The sequence below is a fragment of the Littorina saxatilis genome, linkage group LG12 (genome assembly GCF_037325665.1).
Source record: "Littorina saxatilis isolate snail1 linkage group LG12, US_GU_Lsax_2.0, whole genome shotgun sequence".
Taxonomy (NCBI): Eukaryota; Metazoa; Mollusca; class Gastropoda; order Littorinimorpha; family Littorinidae; genus Littorina; species Littorina saxatilis.
In genome coordinates this window covers 3,121,500-3,148,612 of record NC_090256.1, presented here as the reverse complement: position 1 = coordinate 3,148,612, position 27,113 = coordinate 3,121,500, and the positions used below count along the sequence as shown (strand labels likewise).

At 42.6% G+C, this 27,113-nt stretch overlaps 1 protein-coding gene across 9 annotated transcripts; it reads right to left on the bottom strand.

Moving 5' to 3' along the window:
- Nucleotides 1-855: 855 nt before the first annotated feature.
- LOC138981065 (solute carrier family 23 member 2-like) lies at nt 856-26,892 on the bottom strand. 9 transcript variants are annotated; one of them, XR_011460549.1, is made up of 15 exons: nt 20,105-20,172; nt 19,577-19,774; nt 18,063-18,220; nt 17,752-17,852; nt 16,734-16,807; nt 16,057-16,238; nt 15,219-15,339; nt 14,347-14,503; nt 13,746-13,895; nt 10,567-10,670; nt 6,685-6,814; nt 5,432-5,581; nt 5,072-5,177; nt 4,004-4,099; nt 2,454-2,473 (listed from the first exon to the last, which is right to left on the bottom strand). XR_011460549.1 is itself a non-coding variant. In XM_070353869.1 (14 exons), exons 1-14 carry the CDS (start codon nt 26,800-26,802, stop codon nt 2,199-2,201), a joined length of 1,932 nt encoding a protein of 643 aa, XP_070209970.1. In that variant the 5' UTR covers nt 26,803-26,892; the 3' UTR covers nt 856-2,198. The 9 variants fall into 9 exon arrangements, 8 of the variants coding, with proteins under 8 accessions (XP_070209970.1, XP_070209971.1, XP_070209972.1 ...); XM_070353869.1 differs by lacking the exons at nt 5,072-5,177; nt 20,105-20,172 and adding an exon at nt 26,767-26,892 and having other exon boundaries at nt 856-2,473; XM_070353870.1 differs by lacking the exons at nt 5,072-5,177; nt 20,105-20,172 and adding an exon at nt 25,114-25,236 and having other exon boundaries at nt 856-2,473.
- Nucleotides 26,893-27,113: the final 221 nt, after the last annotated feature.

Here is a 27,113-nt window from a genome sequence, read left to right as displayed (position 1 = left end):
GGGGGGGGACTTTCATGCACGTAAAAACCCGCTCGTGCAAAACACGCGTGAACGTGGGAGTTGCATACTGTGAACGTGGGAGTTGCATACTGTGAACGTGGGAGTTGCATACTGTGAACGTGGGAGTTGCATACTGTGAACGCAGAAGAAGATGCGTCACAAAACGTCCCTGTGTGCACAGAACGCAGGCCGAATGATGGCTTTTGTTCCCAGTGGAAATATGTTCCTATCATATATTTACTTTTTGGCAGATCTGAGTTGTTCCACATGATCACTTGTGCAAACAGGAAGGTATATTTGAAATGATCTGAAGAATGTTCCAACAAGAATGACGTTATGAATAATCAGCACATGATGATACAAGAAACTTGAAGTGTTACAGTATGATGATACAAGAAACTTGAAGTGTTACAGTATGATGATACAAGAAACTTGAAGTGTTACAGTATGATGATACAAGAAACTTGAAGTGTTACAGTATGATGATACAAGCAACTTGAAGTGTTACAGTATGATGATACAAGAAACTTGAAGTGTTACACTTACAGTCAGTCGTGTTGCATGTGACGCATTCGATCTCTGTTTTCGTGTTTCTTAGATAAGATAGCATTACGGAGTTTCAAACTACAATGTTCTATTAGAAACCTTTTCATAATATTAAATGGACTGAATGTAAGTTTTGAGTTTGCATAGTTATTATATTGACATCAATGCAAGCAAATATACATGAACGCATACGTAACCTCAAACACACGCGCGCAGAGAGAGAGAGAGAGAGAGAGAGAGAGAGAGACGCACACACACACACACACACACACACACACACACACACACAAAAGACTGGCATACAAAAAAAATATTTGATACATAATGTATAATCTCGATTATGACGTGCACAGACTCTGATTACTTCAAAAGAATAGTGTACTTTGTAGTAAAGGCATGAGATTCGAATTTACAAACTCAGCAACAAAATCTTTGCGACATTTTTCGCCGGCATTTTATCTGGTACAGTTTTCAAATCAAAGATTCTTTCATTCACTTCTTCTTCGCTAGTAGTAGGGGAAGGGAGGGCAAGTCGACCCCTCTAACAAATGCAGCTTATACCTCTCGTCTTTTTAAAAAAAAGATTGTTTTTGTTGTAAAACCTGGTGTGTTCTCTTTCGTGTAAGCGTTGTGTGGAATATGAACGATCCAACTGGCACGGTTTTTAAATAAAATATAAAAGAAAAAAATCCTGAAGCATGGACGACTTGCCCTCCATGGAGGGCAACTCGTCCATGGGGGGCGGGTAATTCGTCCAGGTGGAAAAGGTTGTTCATATTACCCAATAGCATCACCTCGACATATGAAATTGACTGAAGTAACTTTTCTGTGTCAGTTTTGTTAATCGGAAGTGAGAATGACGTCATAATGAGTCGGCCTACGTCAGAAGTCGATCGACGTCTTGGCTATGCAGGGAGGGTGAGTATTTGAAGGGATAGATGTTCAAACATCTATACTTATTAGTTGCTCTGGTTCAAAGCGAAGCAAATGGGAAAATATATTTACAAATTGGACTTGTAATTGATTTGTGTCGCCCATTTCAGGTTGCGTGAACGTGAAATAGTTTAATAGGCCTACTAGTATACGCGCACTTCCAATGACGAGAAAGCGCACCCCCCCCCCCCCCCCTCTCTCTCTGTCTCTGTCTTAATTAATTAATCAACACACAACTTCGAATATTATTTTTTTAAGGCTACGTTCACTTTTATTTCAAATACATACAAAGAACTTTTACGGGTTCTTCATCTGACACTATTTCTTGGAGATTAAAGAGTCTACACAGACGAGAGAGTGATATGGACCCATAGTCGGGTATTGTGACCCGGGTCGAGTTACACGACAAAGGGGGGGACGAATTACCCGATCATGGTACTCGCTGAACATTGCTATTTACCATTGTTCCTGGGATAGCCTGAGATCTATAACTTTCGACTAGTTGTTATGAAAGCCAAAGCTTTTTTGCAGATCTGGTGCATTTTACGAATCAGCGGCTCCCATGCACTGACTGGTTTTTTTTTCGAGCAACAATTTTAGAGTGGAAACCATCAAAATTGACAAAGACTTACCGCTTTGCTGGGCCCGTTTATTTCGACTTTTTTTTTTTCTTCAACTGATTCAGGTTGGGTAACTCTGGCTTATGAAATCGATGATAATCACCCCTGCAGTGTCATGTTCTCAAAATCGAGGGGGGACGACATACCCGAGGGGGTCGACTTGCCCTCCCTTCCCCTACGTTCATTCTTCGAGGCCCTCCGCCTGGAAGAGAAGTTTATGAATCCAGGACAGAAAGGAAGACGTTTGGTGACGCGTAGCCTGTTCAAGCGTGGCTGGATCCAAGGGAGATCATAGACACGGAGTTTCCCCCCTTCTTCTCCGCTGGGTTGCTCTGCTTGTCTCCACTTGCTCAGCCCCCTCTCTTCGCGTGTACCTTATTAGCAACATACATCAACAGTTTTCTTTATTGATAATCGGAATTTGGGCGTGAATTTAAAGAAAAACAAAGGAAGATGTACGTACGTACGTATGGGTACTTGCACTTAAAGCATCTAAACTTACATCTAAGTACAAACTATTTTTTAAAATTATTTGTTGGTGGAAGTACAGAAGAGACCATTAGATTTATAAAGATAATAAAGTGGCTGACAAATGTCAACTACAGTACTGAGCGATGCCGGTCAATGACTTCAGTCTTACTAAATGTAATTTATGTCTACATTTCTGTGAGGCACAAGGTATAGACCATTTGAGTTACCTAATTGATACTTCTTTTTTTCGTATCTGTTTCCCCAACACTTTTGTCCAGAGGCTTGTATATTGTGATATATCGCTTGTATATTGTGATACTAGATGATTACCCGCTTCGCCGGGAAGAAGTAGAGCCGAATACCCGGCCGTCGCCGGGGACCCGGCTTTGCCGGGTGTACGCCGGCATCGCCGGCGCACGAAGGAAGGAAGATCTAAAAATAGTAACGTGCAGTGACCTTCTAAATATAAACGTACAAACGGGAATATCGATTGACGCCAGCGCACGAAGGAAGGGAGATCTAAAAATAGTAACGTGCAGTGAAAAACGAAAATCGGTTCAGCGCTGCGCGCTGAGAGCACGTGTTGAAATATCTCATCGATCAGGTTGTGTCCGGGGTCTCTGTCAATAAGCCCACCAAATTTGAAGCAGATCCATCGAGAACTTTGGCCGTGCATGGCGATCAATCACACACACACACACACACACACACACACACAGACACAAGTCGTATATATATATAGATATCGCTTGTATATTGTGATATATCGCTTGTATATTTTGATATATCGCTTTTAAGAAAGCGGAACTTTATCCTTTTAAAATTAAGTTACTTTTCGTGAAGATTAATTAGGATTACACAAAGACTGCTAACTTTCAAAGCAAACCCTTCCCTCTTATCAAGCCTCACGCACACCTGAGTCAACAGGTAACCACATGGTCTATGCCAGGTATAGGAGGGATGATTTTTGGGACCCATATCTTTTTGTGGCATGTTTGAAATGTGATTGCAAATATTTAGGACAGTCGTCATTTAGAATTGTATACATGAATACAGCCTTGTTTAACGTCAACTGATCTTTCAAGGGGAGGAAATTCAAGAGCTTTAGTTTATCATCCGTGGACCTATTCAAATCATACAGAATAAGTTTTGCAGCTCGCGACGCAGGGAATTGAGTCTTTTTAAATGAACATCACTGCAGTTATCCCAAAGTGTTGAAGCGAAGTTTATATGAGGCATTATGTGGGCGTAATAGAACATTTTGAGTGCTTCAGAATCTGCGTAATGCCTTAATTGTGATAACAGATTTGATTGAGAGGAATACAGAGCAATAAATGCACGGTGTTTTTGTGGCTTTTTTTTTAAATAAAGGGGAGCATTCAAGTACTAGAGGGTCTCAAATGAGCTATACCAGCATCACACAATGAACTTACCTGGAATAGTGTTATCGAGGAAAAAGGCGACAACACCAGCTACGAACATGCTTGTACTGCACAGCACGGTGAAAATGTTATCCACCCCTGAACTACCTGTCAACAGCACAAATATGTTATTCACCACTGAACTACCTGTCAACAGCACAAAAATGTTATCCACCCCTGAACTACCTGTCAACAGCACAAATATGTTATCCACCACTGAACTACCTGTCAACAGCACAAATATGTTATCCACCCCTGAACTACCTGTCAACAGCACAAATATGTTATCCACCACTGAACTACCTGTCAACAGCACAAATATGTTATTCACCACTGAACTACCTGTCAACAGCACAAATATGTTATCCACCACTGAACTACCTGTCAACAGCACAAATATGTTATTCACCATTGAACTACCTGTCAACAGCACAAATATGTTATTCACCACTGAACTACCTGTCAACAGCACAAATGTGTTCCTGCATGGTATCACGCTGTATGAGGTAGGCGATATGTATGCAATGTGTGAATAACATAGGCAATTAAAGACTGTAAACACACACACACACACCCTAACACACTGACTAACACATGCACGCGTGCACGGCACACGCGCACAAACTTAAACACACGCACACTCTAACACAAACTAACACACACACACACACACACACACACACACACACACACACACACACACTCATCTATAATGCACCGCTATCAGTGACGTATCCCTAACAGTAACGTACCTGTGTCAGTGACGTGGCCATTTCAACGATGTCAGCGATAACCAGGCTTCGGCCAAGGATAAGATTCACTGCCGGTATGATGAGAGGTATAATGACGTGCGACTCTTTGGGGCATATCCCTATGAATGATGACGTACCGGTATCAAAGACGTACTTGTATCAATGACGTTTGCGGTAGCGGAACCAATGAGCCACTTGTGAAGACTGAGGCCAATGAAGAGAGACACACCCAGGATGTAGCGATTGTGTCAGTCACGTTCATGTATCAGGGATGCACCTGTGTCAGTGACTTATCTGTGCCAATGACGTATCCGTGACGGTGACGTACCTGTATCAATGACATTGGCGTCAGCGGGATTGGAGAGCCACTCGGGAGGAATGAGGCCCACGAAGAAAGACACGCCCAGGACGAAGAGATTGTATCAGTGACGTACCTGTATCAGTGACGTACCTGTATCAGTGACGTACCTGTATCAGTGACGAACCTGTATCAGCGACGCATGTACACATATCAATGACGTATGTACAGGTCTATATCAGCGACGTACCTGTTTCAATTACGTTGGCGTTAGCGGGACTGGAGAGTCACTTGGGCAGACTGAGGCCCATGAAGAGAGACACGCCCAGGATGCAGAGATTGTGTCAATGACGTATCCGTGACAGTGACGTACCTGTATCAGTGACGTACCTGTATCAATGACGTTGGCGTTAGCGGGACTGGAGAGCCACTTGGGCAGACTGAGGCCCAGGAAGAGAGACACGCCCAGGATGAAGAGATTGCGGGAAGAGTTGAGGTCCACGTACTGCAGGTTGGAGATTCCCACTGCCGTCACCATGCCTGGTATAGAACGAAACAGTATCAGTTGACATGACAAGTGGGAACACAGGAAAAAAGGAAGGAGGGAGGGGGGGGGGGGGTCATGGGGAGCTCCAGGTCCCTGGCGGGGTCAAAAAGGAGCACCCCTCTCCCCAACGATAGTACTGGAGGTGTATATTCCGCGAATTATGTACTGAATGAGATAGATTACCACATACACCAAATGAACTTCAAGGAACAGACCACAGAATCGTTCAGGTAAAAAATATGTCTTTCATAAATAACAGGTACAGGTCTTCCTTCCCAAGCACAATATTGTAAATAAAAATAGACCCTTCAGACTTTTACCTACAACAAGAACATTCTTCGACATGTACACCTACCAATAATAATCTACCGTCTGGTTGATTTTTATGTGCAGAGTTAAGTTTGTTGTCCAAAATATGTTCGTAAATAACGGCAAAGCCAATCTGACAAATCAATTCAGCAAACGATTCCCACTCTGCACAAAAGCAGCCATGGCTTTTAATTTTGTCCACGTTCCTTATAGTCCTTAGTGGAACGATACTCTTATCCCATCTCGGTCTTGGTGGAACGATACTCTTATCCCATCTCGGTCTTGGTGGAACGATACTCTTATCCCATCTCGGTCTTGGTGGAACGATTCTCTTATCCCATCTCGGTCTTGGTGGAACGATACTCTTATCCCATCTCGGTCTTGATGGAACAATTCTCTTATCCCATCTCGGTCTTGGTGGAACAATACTCTTATCCCATCTCGGTCTTAGTGGAACGATACTCTTATCCCATCTCGGTCTTGGTGGAACGATTCTCTTATCCCATCTCGGTCTTAGTGGAACGATTCTCTTATCCCATCTCGGTCTTAGTGGAACGATACTCTTATCCCATCTCGGTCTTAGTGGAACGATACTCTTATCCCATCTCGGTCTTAGTGGAACGATACTCTTATCCCATCTCGGTCTTGGTGGAACGATTCTCTTATCCCATCTCGGTCTTGGTGGAACGATACTCTTATCCCATCTCGGAAAGACAGGTGGTGATGTGTACGCCCGTTTTTACACGAGAATAAAGGTTTCATTAAAACTGAAACAAAATGGCCTCACCAAACATGGCCAGGAACAGGCCACCGATGATGGGTTCCGGGATGGTAACAAAGATGGCGCTGAACTTGCCGACACATCCCATGATGATCATCAGCACCCCGCTCGCCTGGATCACAGCGAGGCTACCAACCTACATCACATATATATTGGAAGTGTAGCGTTGGAGACATTTTTAGCGTTTCTTTTGTTGTTCGAATTTACAATTTGTTCCCTGTTTCTACGACATCAAAATTGCTAGCAAAGCCTAAATAAATGTTGATGATTCTAGTGGTTCCAATGCTTCACCGTGGGAAGTGCTCAAGTTTTGCGAGGCCATACGGGTGAGTAACAACATAGAGCTTAAACAATGACCACGAGTTGATTACTGGAAAATAAACCACGAGTGGGTATTTGCAGCCGCTTGGTAGGGGAAGGGCTCCTAATATAGACCGGCTCCTAATATGGACCACCTCCTGTTCAGACAAACTAACGGCGCTAGAGCGCTCAAAAAAATTTCCATCGTTGTATTCACCCTCTCTGGATAACTTGCACATGTCAAAACAGTTGTAGAAACACAAACCTCAAACCCGTTAGGCTTTTTCTCTTTTTTTCACTTTTGGCAGCGTTCACTCTAAATTTGCCGCCTAAAACGGCCTTGTTTCTGTCCACAGCCAAAGCTGTTATCACACACAAACTGTTATATTTGACAGCTAAGACCGTATTTGTTACATTTTAGCAGTGTTGACCCCGAGTTTCTACTGCAAACAAAAAATAATAGCAACATATCAAAGTATGTGTGTGTTCCCTAATATGGACCGCCTTTAAAAAATCGAAGAAAATCAAATCTAAAGGCTATTTTCATTAATTTATTCAGAAGCTTGCTGAAAAAAGCTTAACTAGCCCTCAAAATTTCAAAAAAATATATCAAATTGTCTCATTTTCGTGCTAGTTGATAATTTCACTTATTTTCACTCTGTTTTTGATAAGCTTCTTTAGTTTCCTGGTGTGCTTCAAATAATGCTCTCATCAACCCAAAACAGATAAATCTAAAGCATATTTTAATTAGTCTGACTTGCACACTAAGTTTTATCATGTTATTTTGAAGTATAAGGTCCTTTTCACAGTAATTCGCGAAGGTCTCTTCACCGGTCCATATTGGGCGCCCAGGCTCCTAATATGGACCATTTGTGATTTTGTCTGTATTTAATTTTTGCTGAATGCCTATCAAAGCTAATTCACTCTAATTAGGCCTAACAGTTAACCTAAGAGAGAAGGACTACCAAACACAAAATGAAACTTCTTCGCAAAGAAACAAGCTAGTTATCAGCAAAAAACAAAAAGTGGTCCATATTAGGAGCCCTTCCCCTAATTCAGGAGTGTGCGGAGCACACGAGTGAATTATCAAGCGACTGCAAATACCCACGAGGGTTTATTTTCCAGTAATCAACGAGTTGTCGTCATTGTTTAAGTTATTTACACAACGAACAACACGGGTCGAACATGCAGTCATGCAGACGACATTTTGTAGGCAATTTCATTTCAGCCTAATCACTCAGAGTGTCAAATGCGCGTCATTCAAATAGTCCCTATTCTTTTACTTTATTCTTAGTCTCCGACTCGTCGGCATTATACTTGTCTCGTCTAAATATCGGACCCTATTGCTACGATAAAAACACAATAGCGTTTATATAGATATTCTGACATTACATTCTGTGTTAAAATCATGTTTTTGTCAGCAACAAGGACCAGGGGCCAGTTTCATAAGCCAGAAACACAGTCGACCAACTGCAGTTGTCCGAGAGAACCACAGTAATCCGACGTTATCGGGTTTCACGAACAAAATTTCAGTCGGCCGACTGCGGGTCGTCTCACCGGAAGTCGGCCAAACACGGTGATGCTCTCCCCCCAACACTGTGTTCGGCTTACTGCGGTAAACCGAAAATAAATGTAATTATCCGCACAGTCAATGGCACAATATGCTCACACTTTTTTGGATTGTGACCCAAACCTTGTGATTGTTCTTCGAAATGTATCTATCATGACGCAGTAATCCAGGAGACAAGTCAGGGTTATGTCTTGAAGACGTCACATTATGGCGTAAGAGGGTTCGACGTCACGCGAAGGAATTACTGAAAGTCTCGGTCATTGTTATTTTGAGCGGGCCGAGACTAGTTTTTTCTTCGAAATCGGCCATTTTCACGTGCGAATGAGCAAACGGAAGTGGTAATGTTGCTAAATTTAGCCCTCGACTTGGCCATTCGGATTACTGTACAGTCGGTCGACTGCGGTTGTCCGCGGGTGACGGTGATTCGCTCATGAAACGCGCTTTTCGGTGACCCGGCGATCAACCACAGTCGATCGACTGGGCAGTCGATCGACTGTCAGTCGGTTCACTGCTATCTTATGAAACTGGCCCCAGAATGGTCCATGTCGTTGATTGCAGACGACGGTTCCCTTTCCGCATGAAGCCACGGAAATAACCGAACATTGAAAAACCCACGGACATGTATTACGGAGAAAACTCGGGATAACCGGATGTTTAGCATTACGTCAATATGCTAGGAATCATATCACGTCATGACGTATCATGCTTGCCTACGTAGATTGTATGTTCGAAAGTCTGACTTCTGTTGGGAATTCGCGTGGTGAAGACTGGGGTAAATCTGTAGATGATAAGAGAACAAGGATTGTCTCAGAAGAAACGACTAAATGTTTCAGACCAGTAACTTCATTTCAACATTGCACTATATAATGGACGTTCTATGTGACAGGAGAGTTTGCTGATTTTGTGTTAAACATTGGAGAGATCGTCTGCTAGAATCAGAGATAGGTCGCTTCAGATTGCAGCTTCTGGAAATTTGCAAGGTTTGTTGCCTATTAAAGAACTGGATTTTACACGTGAATTACCAAGCGACCGCAAATACCCACGAGTGGTTTATTTTCCAGTAATCAACTCGTGGTCATTGTTTAAGCTCTATATTAACCTCAGTGATTCGCGCAGCTCCGATGTTTCTATAATAGGAAGCGGCTAAATTATTTTAATGTTCAATGTAACAGATCCACTGTCACATGTACGGCTACTGTCAAAGCCCGAATGTATCTTAGTTGATTCCGATCGTTCCAACTTTTTCACTCGGAAAAATTGTTCGATTTGTTAGGTGTGTCCCTTGCGTAGAAACGTGGGCGAATAACACGATCTGCGCATGCGGTGAAATCAACCGGAAAAGGAAAAAGACATAAAACATGCCGAAAAACGATATGCGCATCACCCGGAAAAGGAAATGGGTCGAATCTGCTCGCGATTAAAGAAGTGTGCATGTGCGAGATCTAAAATGGCCGCGGAACTGTTAACTGGTGTATACTATAGTTAGACTCTAAATTGAAGCTAAGTGGCCACGGGCGCAGTGGCGTGGTGGTAAGACGTCGGCCTCCTAATCGGGAGGTCGTGAGTTCGAATCCCGGTCGCTGCCGCCTGGTGGGTTAAGGGTGGAGATTTTTCCGATCTCCCAGGTCAACTTATGTGCAGACCTGCTAGTGACTTAACCCCCTTCGTGTGTACACGCAAGCACAAGACCCAGTGCGCACGGAAAAGATCCTGTAACCCATGTCAGAGTTCGGTGGGTTATAGAAACACGAAAATACCCAGCATGCCTCCCCCGAAATCGGCGTATGCTGCCTGAATGGCGGGGTAAAAACGGTCATACACATAAAAATCCACTCGTGCTAAAAACATGAGTGAACGTGGGAGTCTAAGCCCATGAACAAAGAAGAAGAAGAAGCTAAGTGGCAAAGGCAAAGATGGATCTTGGCGATTCCTATCGTTTTCAACACTTTCCCACTGTGAGGCTTTAATGCCACAGTGTAACTATAACATGCAGCTGAGTAGCAAAGAATAGGACTTACCTTGGTGATTCCAATGGCCCCGATGTTTTCGCTGTAGGAAGTGGTTCCGCCGCCTGATCCCCACGCCCCGGCCAGGAGACACGTTAGGCCTTCCACTCCGATACCTACGTAGGAAAAAGACCGTTTACTTCACACGCGGTTGTATCGACTAAACAAGAAGGGCAAAGCCCATACGACTCACATGCTTTACACATTTTTCCTACCAAAATACATGTGACCTTGACCCAAGGTCAAGGTCATCCAAGGTCATGCAACACAAAGCTGTTAATTCAAGACATAGGAAGTACAATGGTGCTTATTGGCTCTTTCTACCATGAGATATGGTCACTTTTAGTGGTTCACTACCTTATTTTGGTCACATTTCATAAGGGTCAAAGTGACCTTGACCTTGATCATATGTGACCAAATGTGTCTCATGATGAAAGCATAACATGTGCCCCACATAATTTCTAAGTTTGAAACAGTTATCTTCCATAGTTCAGGGTCAAGGTCACTTCAAAATATGTATACAATCCAACTTTGAAGAGCTCCTGTGACCTTGACCTTGAAGCAAGGTAAACCAAACTGGTATCAAAAGATGGGGCTTACTTTGCCCTATATATCATATATAGGTGAGGTATTGAATCTCAAAAACTTCAGAGAAAATGGGAAAAATGTGAAAAATAGCTGGTTTTTAGGCAACATTTATGGCCCCTGCGACCTTGACCTTGAAGCAAGGTCAAGATGCTATGTATGTTTTTTGGGGCCTTGTCATCATACACCATCTTGCCAAATTTGGTACTGATAGACTGAATAGTGTCCAAGAAATATCCAACGTTAAAGTTTTCCGGACGGACGGACGTCCGGACGGACGGACGGACGGACGACTCGGGTGAGTACATAGACTCACTTTTGCTTCGCATGTGAGTCAAAAAGGAACCATTCATTGTTTTTTTGTTTTTTTAACTTAGTGTGTTCATCTATCTCTGTTCTTTGGTTTCTAATGTATATTTAACTGGATTTCTTTGTATTTTGTTTCCTGGTGCCTTTGTCTGTTGCAATGTGGCTGAAGAGGGAAATCGTGTCCGTCTCATTTCTTACGTCCGGCACACCTCTTTTGCACGTGGGGAAGACAAACTTGAATTAAATTCGATTAAAGTGTATTTTTCATATGTAAATAACAAAGAGATTCGACACAGAGCAGTGCAAATTCACGACAAAACAAAAGGACACTTTTTGGCTCACGTAAGTGTAGCCTATGCGATCGTAACTTTGTCTGTCTGTGCGTTTGTGCGTGTGTGTGTGCGTGTGTGTGTGTGTGTGTGTGTGTGTGTGTTTGTGCGTGTGTATGTCTGTGGTAGAAACTTTAACATTTCGTCATTTGAAGATGTCACATTATGGCGTAAGAGGGTTTGACGTCACGCGAAGGAATTACTGAAAGTCTCGGTTTTGAGCGGGCCGAGACTAGTTGGAAGGCAAGAGTTATCTTTTTCTTTTCATGTCTTGGCGTCTCAAATCGTATTAGTCAGAAAGCGCTTGCACGTAGTCTCGACCCGCTCAAAACCGAGACTTTCAGTAATTCCTTCGCGTGACGTCTAACCCACGTAAGTGTAGCCTATGCGATCGTAACTTTGTCTGTCTGTGCGTTTGTGCGTGTGTGTGTGCGTGTGTGAGTGTGTGCGTGTGTATGTCTGTGGTAGAAACTTTAACATTTCGTCATTTGAAGACGTCACATTATGGCGTAAGAGGGTTAGACGTCACGCGAAGGAATTACTGAAAGTCTCGGTTTTGAGCGGGCCGAGACTAGTTGGAAGGCAAGAGTTATCTTTTTCTTTTCATGTCTTGGCGTCTCAAATCGTATTAGTCAGAAAGCGCTTGCACGTAGTCTCGACCCGCTCAAAACCGAGACTTTCAGTAATTCCTTCGCGTGACGTCTAACCCACGTAAGTGTAGCCTATGCGATCGTAACTTTGTCTGTCTGTGCGTTTGTGCGTGTGTGTGTGCGTGTGTGAGTGTGTGTGTTTGTGCGTGTGTATGTCTGTGGTAGAAACTTTAACATTTCGTCATTTGAAGACGTCACATTATGGCGTAAGAGGGTTAGACGTCACGCGAAGGAATTACTGAAAGTCTCGGTTTTGAGCGGGCCGAGACTAGTTGGAAGGCAAGAGTTATCTTTTTCTTTTCATGTCTTGGCGTCTCAAATCGTATTAGTCAGAAAGCGCTTGCACGTAGTCTCGACCAGCGCGTGGTGTGCTTCTTTCTGAGTACTTTACGTCACAAATTGTACTTTACGTACTTGATGATGACGTAAGTTAATTGTATGTGTTCTATTTCGTTGACCGAGCACGGCCGGGACCAGTTGGCGTGAGCGCTGGGATTTCGAGTTTCATTCGACATGTCAATGCATCGCAGTATGAAATGATACAGGTAGGAGGTTAGTTCTTGTACTTTGGGTCAACCAAAGTCGATAAATGCATTCTTCACTATGGTATTGAGTCTGATTTCGTCGTCCATCTTGAATCAAAAAGCACTCTTCTTACAAAAAAACCCAACTTCGTTGCGAGCTAGACTTACGGCGAAGCTTCGCATGTCAAAACTTGAGAAGCGATGTTGGGGTCAAAGTACCACGCTGTAGCTGCGGGTTTTTGGTATTAAGACTTTGCGAAGCTTCGTGTAGTGAGTTTGTGTTACTGTTTGTCTATTTCTTACGTGAGCCTTGAAGGCTTCGCCTCTTGTTATTGAATATCAAAGCCACGGATATAGCCAACACTGGAGACTGTGAAACCTGCCTGTGGAGATGGTTGTATCATAAAGTCAGTGGATAATACGATTCACGCCAAGATTAAACCGTGATAGAGCCAAACTAGTCTACAATGACCACCCACGGACCGACCAAAAGTTAGAGACAAGTGGTCGTTTTGAAAAGGTGAAATAATGATATAGAAACAGACTCGTATAGGATTCTTTGGGATGGTCGTTGTGGGTAGTACGTGGTCGTCATCATGAGGTGGTCTCCAGGGCAGGTTCGACTGTCATCGATACCAAATCACAACCGCCCTTCGGAAACTAAGTAAACATAACGACACCGATGTACTGCAGAGAAAAAGAACAGTTTTTTGCTAGATTTTTTACACTTTCCCCAACTTTCAGGAGAAGAATATTACAAAGAAGAACGTATAGATAGGCAGTTCTGTACCCACCTCGACTCACAGCGCTCCCTGGTGGTGGCGGCGCCCCGGACAGTCGCGCGCATGCGTAGTAATCACCGACTGACTCCACGATGGAGGCGATGATTGCGGCAAGACTACCCAACACCCCTGCTGCACTGACAGTGGGCATGCCCCATTGACCTGAAAGGACATTTTTCTGCCATTAAAAACGGGTCAATATGTATTCTGACGGGGTGTTTGCGGCAAGGCTACCCAGCACCCCTGCAGCACTGACAATGGGCACGCCCCACTGACCTGAAATGTCCATTTTCTGCCATTACAAACGGGTCAAGATTCATTTTTTCACTGGGTTTTCCCGGAAAGGCCTCCCAATACTCTCACTATTACAAACATACTAATACGAATTGTTTTTTGTTTGTTTTTTATTTGATGGGATGTTCTTGGACGAACAAAAGGTTTTTGTTTTATTATCCACTGATTGTCCAGATTTGACAGATATATAGTGGCAAACATAATCGTTTAAATATGGCTCTTTTAAAAGCGGTTCTTACTTAGAGGATCTTAACAAGCGATTTCATTGTATTGTAGTGGTATATATGACATGCAGATTTGCAATGAATCGGCACATTACCTGGGTAAGGAAACCGGAACCACGGGGCTTTGCTAATGACGTCACTCTGTACGTCAGTCCTGGCCAGGTACCCCCACTCCTCTGACGTTGACGGGAAGACGTCAGCGGCAGTCAGTATGTAGCACAGCAACCACGCCACTCCGATAGCCAGCAATACCTGACACGGTTTAACGTTACGACGAGAAGAAAAAAACGAAGAAAAACGAAGAAAAACAGAAGCAGATAAACAAAGACACGAACAAAGAAGAAGATGGAAATATCACAATATTATGAAATGAAGTTTCGGTTTAGGGATTTCTACCTCAGTTTGCGTATGTATTTACATGTCCCGGGCAAAAGGACGTGGTTTTACTTATCGTACGTTAGTGTTGATATCTCTTCTTCTTCGTTGGGCTGAAACTCCCACGTGTACTCATGTATTTGCATGAGTGGGTTGTTACGTGTATGACCGTTTTTATCCCGCCATTCAGGCAGCATACGCCGATTTGGGGGGAAACATGCTGGGTATTTTCGTGTTTCTATAACCCACCGAACTCTGACATGGATTACAGGATCTTTTCCGTGCGCACTTGGTCTTGTGCTTGCGTGTACACACGAAGGGGGATAAGGCACTGGCAGGTCTGCACATGAGTTGACCTGGGAGATCGGAACAATCTCCACCCTTAACCCACAAGGCGGCCGCGGCTGGGATTCGAACTCACAAACTGTACAGATGAAACTACAACCATCACAAACATGCCATATTCGCGTAAACTAAGCTCTCCTTTTCCTCTCTAAGTCCTCACCAAACGTCAAACCAAGTTGGAAGCTTAAACAACAAACCCTAAATGTCACCGTCCACTTGTTTGGAAACGCACTCTACAAAGTCTTACCGGGAAGAGAGCGAACAGTCGGAGTGATGACCTGGCCCACCCACTGCCCTGTCGGTATTCGCAGAACGGGATGCTGACGTCTCGCATGTACTGGGAGAAGATGGCCACTAGCGCTAGGGTCCTGCACGATCGTCATGAGAAATAAAACTACAACAACAAAGCTATCTGAAGCTATTTTTTCTGGGCTGAGAGGGCTTTTTTGCTGAATTCATTTCAACGACACAAAAGTTATTTCAACACAAAATGCCAATTCAGCACAGGAAGCAGTTGGTCTATATGTGACAGATATATTTCTTCCCGTTTATACTTCGTACAGACCATCGTGTAAATCCTAATAGTTCCGTCTAGGCTTTTTAGTAGGGTAAGAGTATCCGTCTACTTGGACGGCTTTCTATGAAGAATGGGCATTTGTGTGCAGCTAAATGGCTTTTGAAACATTATTTTATAACAAAAGCACTATGCATAGAGAGCACGCAGGCTCAGGTTGGTATGTGACCAAGTTGAAGGAAGGTCTTAGCCCATGTACAAGCCTGGTGAGATCTGAGACGGTGAGGAGTGTGCCTTTAAATAACCACAACCTCTCAACTCGCCTCAGTTGAGGTGACAAGAATAGAGATACCGACGCGGTATAAACTGCCGCTAAGATACCTACTAATAAATGTAACCGGTAAATTAAAGGCCAACATCGGCGCACGGCAGATGTAGCTCTATAGTGTCTTGAGCTGGCAACGCTAAATTTAGCTCTGTGGCCTTCTACTATAATAAGGTTTTGTCTCCTGGAGCCGGATGTTCGGCTTGAAAAGTCAGCATTAGTGTTCCATAGCTATAGAATACTCACGTGATAGAAATCCACCACTGTCCCTGCGATTTCTCCGCGGCCACGTCGAAGAGGGAGAGACCGATCATGGCGATGGTTGGAGCGATGGTGAGAGGTCCGATAAAGTTGAGCAGCACTCCTACTAACCCAGTGAACCCCACCACCACTTGAAACACAGAACTCACCAGGAGAGCTCCTTGCAGCTACGAATGAGGATGATGAGATTAGGCAGATGGTTAATAGGTCAGTTAGGCATAACAAAATCGTGCGTGTGTCAAGTTGTGTGTTTGTGTGTGCGTCCGCGCGTGCTTCCGTGCATGTGCCTGGGTGCGCGCATGTGTGTGGCGTTGTGGGTGCGTGTGTGTGTGCGCGTAAGTTACGTGTGTATGTGTGTGTGTGTCTGGGGTGTGTGTGTCTGTGTGTGCGTGTGTGTGTGCGTGCGTGCATGTGTATATGTGTGTGGGGGTGTGGGGGTGGGGTGGTCTGTGTACATCTGTGTTCGGATGGGGGGAGGGAGGGGGGGCGAGCTTATGTGCGCACGTGGGTATATATACCTACTGTCTGTGTATGTATTTCTGCTTCGCTGTCTCCATTGTGCATTTGTAAGTATGTACTAAATCCATATGTGGTGTATATGGACGTATGTTATTGACGTATGATTGTGTAAATGTTGGCTCTGGTACATCATTAACACTCACCTCTCTAAGCCTGGCTTGCCACATCTCTACATGCTCGTCGCTCCCGCATGTGATGTTTGTCTCATTTCGGGACACTTTGCAGGTCAAAACAAATCAATACTTTACAAGTCATATTTGTTTGTGGTCTCTGGACAGTGCATGCACGACTAAGGAGAGAGAGAGAGAGCAGGCATGGGAATTGAAATTTGTAAAAAAGGCGGAAAATTTATAACTGAATTCCTAGCCTTACTAGGGGGGTCCGGGGGCATGCTCCCCCGGAAATTTTTTTTCTCCAAAGAACCCAGATGGTGCAATCTGGTGTCATCTGAGCTCCAAGTTTGCCATTAAATTCTGTTTTTAGAATCAGAGTTTTTAGTACAAAAATGTACCAAATTTTGCTTACATGTATTATATATGGTTTAAATTTGTGAAAAAATTTATCTGTTGAGACAAACAGGAAAATGTAACTTGTAACAGAATCTGTGCAATCTGGTTTACTTTCAAACATAATAGTTCAATAACTGAGGCGGGCGGTAGCAGTGCGTGAACAAAGTACGGAAAGTTTTCGCGGGCTTTTGCGCAAAGGCCAAAGTAACCGGTGCTGTTTTTGTGTGCCTCCCCCCTTTATTTTTTCGGCGGACACTTTGGCTTTTTCGGCGGAACATAAAAATATTCGGCGGAAATTTGCCTTTCGGCGGACAATTCCCATGCCTGAGAGAGAGAGAGAGAGAGAGAGAGAGAGAGAGAGAGAGAGAGAGAGAGAGAGAGAGAGAGAGAGAGAGAGAGAGAGGAGAGAGAGAGAAAGAGAGAGAGAAAGAGAGAAAGAGAGAAAGAGAGAGAGAAAGAGAGAAAGAGAGAGAGAAAGAGAGTGACAGAGAGAAAGAGAGAGAGAGAAAGAGAGAGAGAAAGAGAGAGAGAGAGAGAGAAAGAAAAAGAGAGAGACAGAGAGACGGAGAGAGAGACAGAGACTGAAAAAGACACACACCCACACACACACACACACACACACACGCACACACACAGCTATTCAACTACTCACCAGCTTCTTCAACACACCCTTGGCACTTCCATTCCGGTAAGGACAACAGAACGATGAAGGGTGTAACAAACCCGTAACTCACACTCTGTATTATTGGCAATCTGGACAAAAAGTAACATGCTGTGTGACACACCCGGTTTGTGTTATACAGTGTGTGTGTGTGTGTGTGTGTGTGTGTGTGTGTGTGTGTGTGTGTGTGTGTGTGTGTGTGTGTGTGTGTGTGTGTGTGTGTGTGTGTGGTCGACTTTGGTCTGAATTATGGACTGCCTTTACACGAGGCGGAGGGGGCTTTTAAGATGAGTGTACCTCACCTGACACCAACAGTGGTCTGTATGATGGTGGACAGGCCAGCCACGAAGATGACGGTGGAGATGAGCTGACTGATGCCCACCGTGTCCCCCTCCATGCACAGGAACCTGGCCATAAGGATGGGGAAGGAAAACGTCGCCCCGAACATCGTCAGGAATTGCTGGGTCAAACAATAAGAGACTAGAAGATACAGAGAAGAAGAGAGGGCAATAGGCTGCGCTTCAATAATTTGGCACTGAATTGTCAGTAAAAAGACTTTGTGAAGTCTTCGCGAAGTTAACTTCGGGTTAAATTAAGGAAGGCGGACCATACCTGCAATGCTAGAATAATCAGCAAGACTACAGGCGGACCATACCTGCAATGCTAGAATAATCAGCAAGACTACAGGCGGACCATACCTGCAATGCTAGAATAATCAGCAAGAGTACAGGCGGACCATACCTGCAATGCTAGAATAATGAGCAGGACTACAGGCGGACCATACCTGCAATGCTAGAATAATCAGCAAGAGTACAGGCGGACCATACCTGCAATGCTAGCATAATCAGCAGGACTACAGGCGGACCATACCTGCAATGCTAGCATAATCAGCAAGAGTACAGGCGGACCATACCTGCAATGCCAGAATAATCAGCAGGACTACAGGCGGACCATACCTGCAATGCTAGAATAATCAGCAAGACTACAGGCGGACCATACCTGCAATGCTAGAATAATGAGCAGGACTACAGGCGGACCCTACCTGCAATGCTAGAATAATCAGCAGGACTACAGGCGGACCATACCTGCAATGCTAGAATAATCAGCAAGACTACAGGCGGACCATACCTGCAATGCTAGAATAATCAGCAAGACTACAGGCGGACCATACCTGCAATGCTAGAATAATCAGCAGGACTACAGGCGGACCATACCTGCAATGCTAGAATAACCAGCAAGACTTCAGGCGGACCATACCTGCAATGCTAGAATAATCAGCAAGAGTACAGGCGGACCATACCTGCAATGCCAGAATAATCAGCAAGACTACAGGCGGACCATACCTGCAATGCCAGAATAATCAGCAAGACTACAGGCGGACCATACCTGCAATGCTAGAATAATCAGCAAGACTACAGGCGGACCATACCTGCAATGCTAGCATAATCAGCAAGACTTCAGGCGGACCATACCTGCAATGCCAGAATAATCAGCAAGACTTCAGGCGGACCATACCTGCAATGCTAGCATAATCAGCAGGACTACAGGCGGACCATACCTGCAATGCTAGAATAACCAGCAAGACTTCAGGCGGACCATACCTGCAATGCTAGCATAATCAGCAGGACTACAGGCGGACCATACCTGCAATGCTAGAATAATCAGCAAGACTACAGGCGGACCATACCTGCAATGCCAGAATAATGAGCAGGACTACAGGCGGACCATACCTGCAATGCTAGAATAATCAGCAGGACTACAGGCGGACCATACCTGCAATGCCAGAATAATCAGCAAGACTACAGGCGGAACATACCTGCAATGCCAGAATAATCAGCAAGACTACAGGCGGACGTTCGTGGACAGAGTAAAGAATGTCCAACTTCTCCTGGCCCTGCCCTGTGTCCGCCACTTTCCCTTCCGCCTCCATGTCACCGCAGCCTGTGGACCATTCTTCTCCGTTCCCTTTCTCAGATCTCGACATGTTCAGCTTCTGATTAGAGTTTGTCTCTTCCTGAAACGACGAAACGCAAGAAATGCCTATAAATCAACAGAGCCTAAATCAACACACGGCCATTCACATATAAAAGCTTCTTTAATTCCTCCTCTAAATCGGTTGTGTCACCACAACATATTAAGTGTCTTTGCCATGAAAACTATTTTGTACAAATCCAAACGGTGAACGGGGTTTAGTTGCTCTACTCTTCGTTACAGATGCACTCTGTCAACTTATCCACACGTTTTAATCTATTTGCAAGTAATTAGAGAGTAATTAGAGTTTAAAAAGAAGGTCACTGATTGATACATTCTGTTAATCAGTTGTGAAATTGAAAACTGAACACACTGGCATTATCAGCCATGCCTGTTTTGAACGCTTCCTATCAAAGAAGAACAATCGATTCAGGTTGTGTGAACAAACAAAACGTAGGTACAAGCGTTGAAACATCCGGGTAGATAAGGTAGACGACCACACACGTTTCTTTTAACAACCCTACATATCAGTGCGCCTTTTGAGACCTTTGACATACATTGATAACAACAACATGTTTATCCTGGCTCGCGGATTCAAACACTATTCACGCCCCAGGTAGTTTTACCAATTCTTTAATCAGAAGTGAAGTTAAGTGAAGACGGTAAAAAACTGAAACATATGTAAACAAAAGAAACCATAAGAAAAAGTACAAACTAATATGAAAAGAATCAAGACACAAAATCGCAACCTCTAAACCACCGCAGTCGCGACCGAAAAAAACGCTTGGTGGCAAATGGGGTACACAAAAAATCGAATTATCCAATTACTAGGGATAACGGACCAAATTTTGTATATTATTTTCAATAAAAAGTAAGTATCCAGCCATAAACTACAGTCTTTCAATATTGCAAAACAATCACTGAATTGACCAGGTGACATGTATTTAATTTTTAATGATTTTTTCAAATTTTACCAAAATTGTGAAAAACGAAAATTTGAGAAAAACACTGACCCCATAATCCACATCATTTCCCAAGTTGACAAAATTACTTAAACATAGACAACAATATTTCAAATGGTAATGTCTGCAAGAACAATGATTTTGCATACAAACAAATAACATAAAAGCCAAAAAAAAGACTACTTACTAATAGTCGTGCACACACCAGAGTTTTTTAAAATGACAGTTGTCGAATTTCTAAATCACAGTAATAATACAAATTCTGGTCTGCTGCAGCCCTTAATATTTGTGGAAATTATGTAACAATATAAAGCATGTGACACAGTAAACCGACAAAAATATTTTGCATGCAAACAAATAATATAAAAGAAAAAAACATACTGTTTTGTAATATTCGATGCAGAGACGTTTCTTAAACAAGAAGAGCAAACGCTCGATCGAGTCACTTTCGCAGTTCTGAATATTATATGAGGCATCAGATGGACAGGAAGAAATTGCTATTCACAACACAATGAGTCACGTTCACATAAAATTTGAGCCCGGTCACTTTTATAGTTTCCGAGAAAAGCCCAACGTTAAGTTGTGTGTTGCCGAACAGAAAAGGCTAGTTATCTCCCTTGTTTTTCTGATAACGTTCGTAAAAGGCTACAGATGTAAATACTTTGATGTAAAGAATAATCCTACATAGTTTCAATCACATCCGATGAACTTTGTCAAAGATATAAAATGTCTAATTTTTCCTTTGACGCTGACCTGTGACCTTGAAAAAGGTCAAAGGTCAACGAAACCATCGTTAAAGTGTAGAGGTCATTGGAGGTCACGACTAAACAAAATATGAGCCCGATCGCTTTGATAGTTTCCGAGAAAAGTCCAACGTTAAGGTGGTGTCTACGGACGGACGGCCGGACGGACAGACTAACACTGACCGATTACATAGTCACTTTTTCTCAAGTGACTCAAAAAACACATTTGGTCAAATGTCTACATAACATAATTTATGAATTTAGCAATATTTTATCTGCAGCAGCAATTAATATTTGTTTTAAATTATGTAACAAAATAAAGCATGTTACATAGTTAAAAGAATTTTTTTTATAAACGTTTCATTACTTTAAATAAAAGTTATTTATTCATATGCTTTTAACGTTTTCAGTGAAATTGCTTTATGATTTTGATAATAATTAAGAATTACTATTAATTCATAAATAAAATGTATTTACATAGTACACACACCTAAATTTTGTATTTCACACTAAAATTACATAAAATATGATTACTAAATAAGTTTAAACAAGAAGGGCAAAGCCCATACGACTCACATGCTTTACACATTTTTCCTACCAAAATACATGTGACCTTGACCCAAGGTCAAGGTCATCCAAGGTCATGCAACACAAAGCTGTTAATTCAAGACATAGGAAGTACAATGGTGCTTATTGGCTCTTTCTACCATGAGATATGGTCACTTTTAGTGGTTCACTACCTTATTTTGGTCACATTTCATAAGGGTCAAAGTGACCTTGACCTTGATCATATGTGACCGAATGTGTCTCATGATAAAAGCATAACATGTGCCCCACATAATTTTTAAGTTTGAAACAGTTATCTTCCATAGTTCAGGGTCAAGGTCACTTCAAAATATGTATACAATCCAACTTTGAAGAGCTCCTGTGACCTTGACCTTGAAGCAAGGTAAACCAAACTGGTATCAAAAGATGGGGCTTACTTTGCCCTATATATCATATATAGGTGAGGTATTGAATCTCAAAAACTTCAGAGAAAATGGGAAAAATATGAAAAATAGCTGTTTTTTAGGCAACATTTATGGCCCCTGCGACCTTGACCTTGAAGCAAGGTCAAGATGCTATGTATGTTTTTTGGGGCCTTGTCATCATACACCATCTTGCCAAATTTGGTACTGATAGACTGAATAGTGTCCAAGAAATATCCAACGTTAAAGTTTTCCGGACGGACGGACGGACGTCCGGACGGACGTCCGGACGGACGGACGGACGGACGACTCGGGTGAGTACATAGACTCACTTTTGCTTCGCATGTGAGTCAAAAAACATATGCTCACAAACGTCAACACTGCTCTTCTCAGCAATCTTCTTCCTGGCCTTTGTCTTACCATGCATACATTGTAATGACTTTAGCCTAAGTTTTTGCTCTTCAAACTATACGATTTATGCAAACGTCACCATTAGCCTAAGCATTACTTGCATTTTTCCAGGCAAAGCCAAAACGCGGCAAACTCGCCGCAAACTGCAAAGGCCAACCAAACAAAAAACAAACAAATATAATATCAGTTCCATGACTGTGACCGAGTTACCACATCAACTTTGTGAACTTTGTCATAAATATGTAGGAGAGGTAGTTTACATACTTCAGGATTCACAATTCAGTTCAGTGTTGAGGCTGCAAAAATATCGTCTACACACTACACAGTCGTAGCAATGTGTGGGGTGTCAAGGACGCCAAGGTCACGTGACCTACTTTAAAATCACGTGCATTCGAGTTCGGCTGTTTCCGTCAGTACTCGGAAGTTGGTGATACCTTGTGTGAAAACACCACTTTTTTCATATCCTAACGTCACATTTCTGCCATTTTCTGATTTTTCTCTATTAGAAAATACACTGGAGATGACCAACAAACCCAACTTGAGACTTAACACTTCCTGCTTTTGAGGGAAAAAAATGTCGAAAGTTTTCACAAATAAAATTTACCCAGAACGAGTTATTGCCAGATGTTTTGAGGTCACTGTTAACAGAGATGAATATCTCGTCTACAATAATTGGTTAACTTTTTCGCCCTCCGACCAATAGGAGAAGAGTTCTCAAGCGTTCTTTGAACCCTCCTTTTCGGTCCATTTTGGGGTCAGCAGGGAGATAATAGGTGGTCAGACCAAGAGTTGTTCCCCTTTACCTTGGTTATTCCTACAAAATACAATTAGGCCAAAAAAAAAATAGGTGTGGTTACGGTAACATAGCCAAAAAAAATAGGGTAGGTAGGTAGGCAATCACTTTTTTTTTAAAACTTTTTTTTCTAATGTGTACAAATTAAACCTACTTGACAGGGAAATAAGTGTGCGACTCGAGCGCTTTCGCTTTCACTGCGTTTTTTGCACTCGTTTTTTGGCTCACGTAAGTGTAGCCTATGCGATGATAAACTTTGTCTGTCTGTGCGTGTGTGTGTGTGTGTGTGTGTGTGTGTGTGGAGGGCCCCAAAGGGGGGGTATCATCACGATCACGGGAAGGGAAATTTTAGCTTTCACGATCACAGTTACCTTGATTTTTGTTTTCACGATCACAAACACCTTGACGAAAAGAGGATCATAGAATGATACAGCTGTGAAAAATGTACGTTGAAAATAATATGCTTTGCAATAATGCCCATCACGATCACGAAAACAAATGACGATCACGATCACGAGACTTGATTTTTTTTGTCATCACGGATCACGGGCAAAGTCCCATCACGATCACAGAAATGGAAATTTCGGCAATCACGGTCACAGAAAGGTCAAAAAACGCCAATCACGATCACGATTTTAAACCCTTTGGGGCCCTCTGTGTGTGTGTGTGTGTGTGTGTGTGTGTGATAGAAACTTTAACATTTCCGAGTCTATGGATTACGTCAGTCTCGGTCAAAAGTGTTTGACGTGTGTGATAGAAACTATTTGAAGACGTCACATTATGACGTAAGAGGGTTAGACGTCACGCAAAGGAATTACTGAAAGTCTCGGTCATTGTTATTGTGAGCGGGCCGAGACTACTTGGCAGATCCAGGGTCTCGCTTTCTTGCACAGTTTCACCTATGCTTACTGTGTGTGTGTGTGTGTGTGTGTGTGTGTGTGTGTGTGTGTGTGTGTGTGTGTGTGTGTGTGTGTGTATGTGTGACGGAGTGATTGAGTTTGTGTTACTGTTTGTCGATTTCTTACGTGAGCCTTGAAGGCTTCGCCTCTTGTTTTTTTTTGTTTTTTTTTGACAAATGTAATAAAAAGTTATAGGATCGGCCCCTAAAATTAGGGTAGGTCGGGTTACCGTAACCACACCTATTTTTTTTTTAGGCCTTACACCACTGGAGCACTGGGGCCTTCGTTCCGAGTTGTTTTCTTTTTAAAACCAACAAAATACTACATCGACCGAAGTCGGCACGCTTCTTACTTCTACTATAATTCCTACAACAACACTAACAACACTCTCAAATGAACAAAATCACAAATTCAGAAAAGTAAACCAGATCTTCAACAAGGAAAAAATGGCGGAATAGCTCGACAACCACGTGGAAGACTGCAAATCTTACTCTACCAAAAAATGTGTGTCAAGAGTGATCACACAAATGATTACAACCTCAAAACCAATGTAAATCATACTATAGTCGGATCCTTTATTAATTAAAAGAAATGAAAATTACTCACACTTCGTGGGCCACCAGACCTCTTTAAAGAGAGCAGGGACCTATATTATAGGTCTATGAAGAGAGGAAGAGAGAAACCGTCCCGGCAAGGACAGATTCAGGGGAAACTACTAAATAAAATTTATGTTGGGCGCATAGTAAGAATCCGGGGCAGAGTTGGAATCTCGCGGGACTTCGTCACGCCTCAGTAGATTTCCAACAAAGCGCGTCATTTCCGGAAACGCACCGACTCATTCTAGAAATGGCCCTCCTTTCGACTAGCGATGCCAGTCTGATCGCCAGTCTGCCTCTCGCCCTTGACCATGATGGGTGACCACAGGGAAGAGGTGGACAGTTTTGTCGTGGAACTTACGCAGAAAATACAACCGTGCTCACGCAGAAGAAATATGACAACATTGTGCTGTTTCTAAAAACAAAACGTACGGACCACATTGAAGATGGGAAGTCTTCGAAGTTCAAGTGGTGGGTGCGTGAAAAGAAGTTTCAGCTCGTGAACTTTCCAGGATTGGACTTAAACGACGTTCTCTGCATACCCAGCAAACAAGAGGTAAGTTCGTAGAACTTTATGAAACGTGACTGAAAGTATTTCGCTATGTTGTTTTATTTATTTTTTCGCATGTTTATTTTTGTACAGTTAATGAGTTATGGTTATCTCAACTGTTCTTGATTCCATGGCTGTCAGTGTCACTGTCAGCCAAATTTCTGTTGACATTGAGACTGAAAGTATCAGATGACATGTTCTATGGTCCATCCAGTGAATAAAACTCAGTTTCAAAGTTCTATGCAACCATGTGTGATCAATGATATTTCAATGTGTAACAGGTTTCCTAAACAATCGTCCATGTAATAGAGCTGTGTGCCTGCCATTAGAGTCATGCATTTTCAGTCCTTTAAAGTTTAAATGATTCGTATCATTCTCTGTACTTTTTTCTGTAATACTCTAGTTATAATAACACAGACATGCAACAAAAACATATCCATGTCAAACATTTTGGTTTCCATGTCAACAACCAGTCAGAAATCAAGTTAAAACCTTAAACACAGGCCGAAAAATAAGTTATTACCTTTTGTTGTTCATAACTTTACAGTTACACCGTGACATAGTTACAATTTAATTGAATATTCTTTAACTTTAAGTGCTCAGCTATCATTGTAATAAAAGATGAAGGTGTTCATAACTTTACACTAATCTTGCTTAAAATTAATCTGAACAATGACAACTCATGGCTTAAAATTTATTCAGTTACTTCAGACAGAAGCTAATTAGGTTCATTAATATATATTTATATAACTAGTTTCAATATTTGCCCCCAAACTTCCTTGTTCCTTTGATTCCTACAACATTGGTCTTGCTTAGACTTAAATTCATTCATTTTGTACTGTTCATGCAGATTAATCGTAACACTTAACAAGTGTCATCTGTCAGTTGTAGAACTTGTACCCTCTCTTAATTCCAGTAGAAAGCACTATAGTTACAACAGCATATATATAATATATATGATAAAGAAATATCATTTTGCGCTCTGAATTCTCAGTATTTCTCAGTTAATTATGTAAGTGTCCACTTGATCTGTTGTTGTTGTTGTTGTTGTTTTTTTGGTTTTTTTAATATATCCAGACCTCAATGAGTTGTTTTGCTATGATTGTTGCTTACTTGTGTGCAGAATGCTGAGTCGCTGCTGGCAAACATTCCAGTGGCTGTGATGCGACAATGTCACTGCCAGATGTTCAGAAAATACAGTCATCAGAGGCTTCTGCAACATGGACGTCCTCGAGAAAAAAAAAATGTGCGGCATGCCATGTAGTGATATCTGCATGCTCACTAGTCATGGTTATCCATACTGCCTGGCCACACAGCCAGCCTCAGTTTTATCCCTGCCTTCTGCAGCAGTCTGCATTCAGCTATCACAGTGAACAGTCTCTTGCTTCAGTACTCTCTACTTTGTGCTTGTGTTTAACCTTACCTTTTAGTCTTATATTCAATACAGTGTAATCATTACT

Excerpts from the sequence above, each read along its gene's own strand:
- LOC138981065 (XM_070353869.1), bottom strand. The coding sequence starts at position 26,802 with ATGTTTGCCAGCAGCGACTCAGCATTCTGCACACAA. Across the intron at positions 6,815-10,566 it reads GGGCCATTGGAATCACCAAG|GTTGGTAGCCTCGCTGTGAT; the intron begins GTAAGTCCTATT and ends TATGTGATGTAG. Across the intron at positions 5,582-6,684 it reads CCTGTTCCTGGCCATGTTTG|GCATGGTGACGGCAGTGGGA; the intron begins GTGAGGCCATTT and ends GTTCTATACCAG.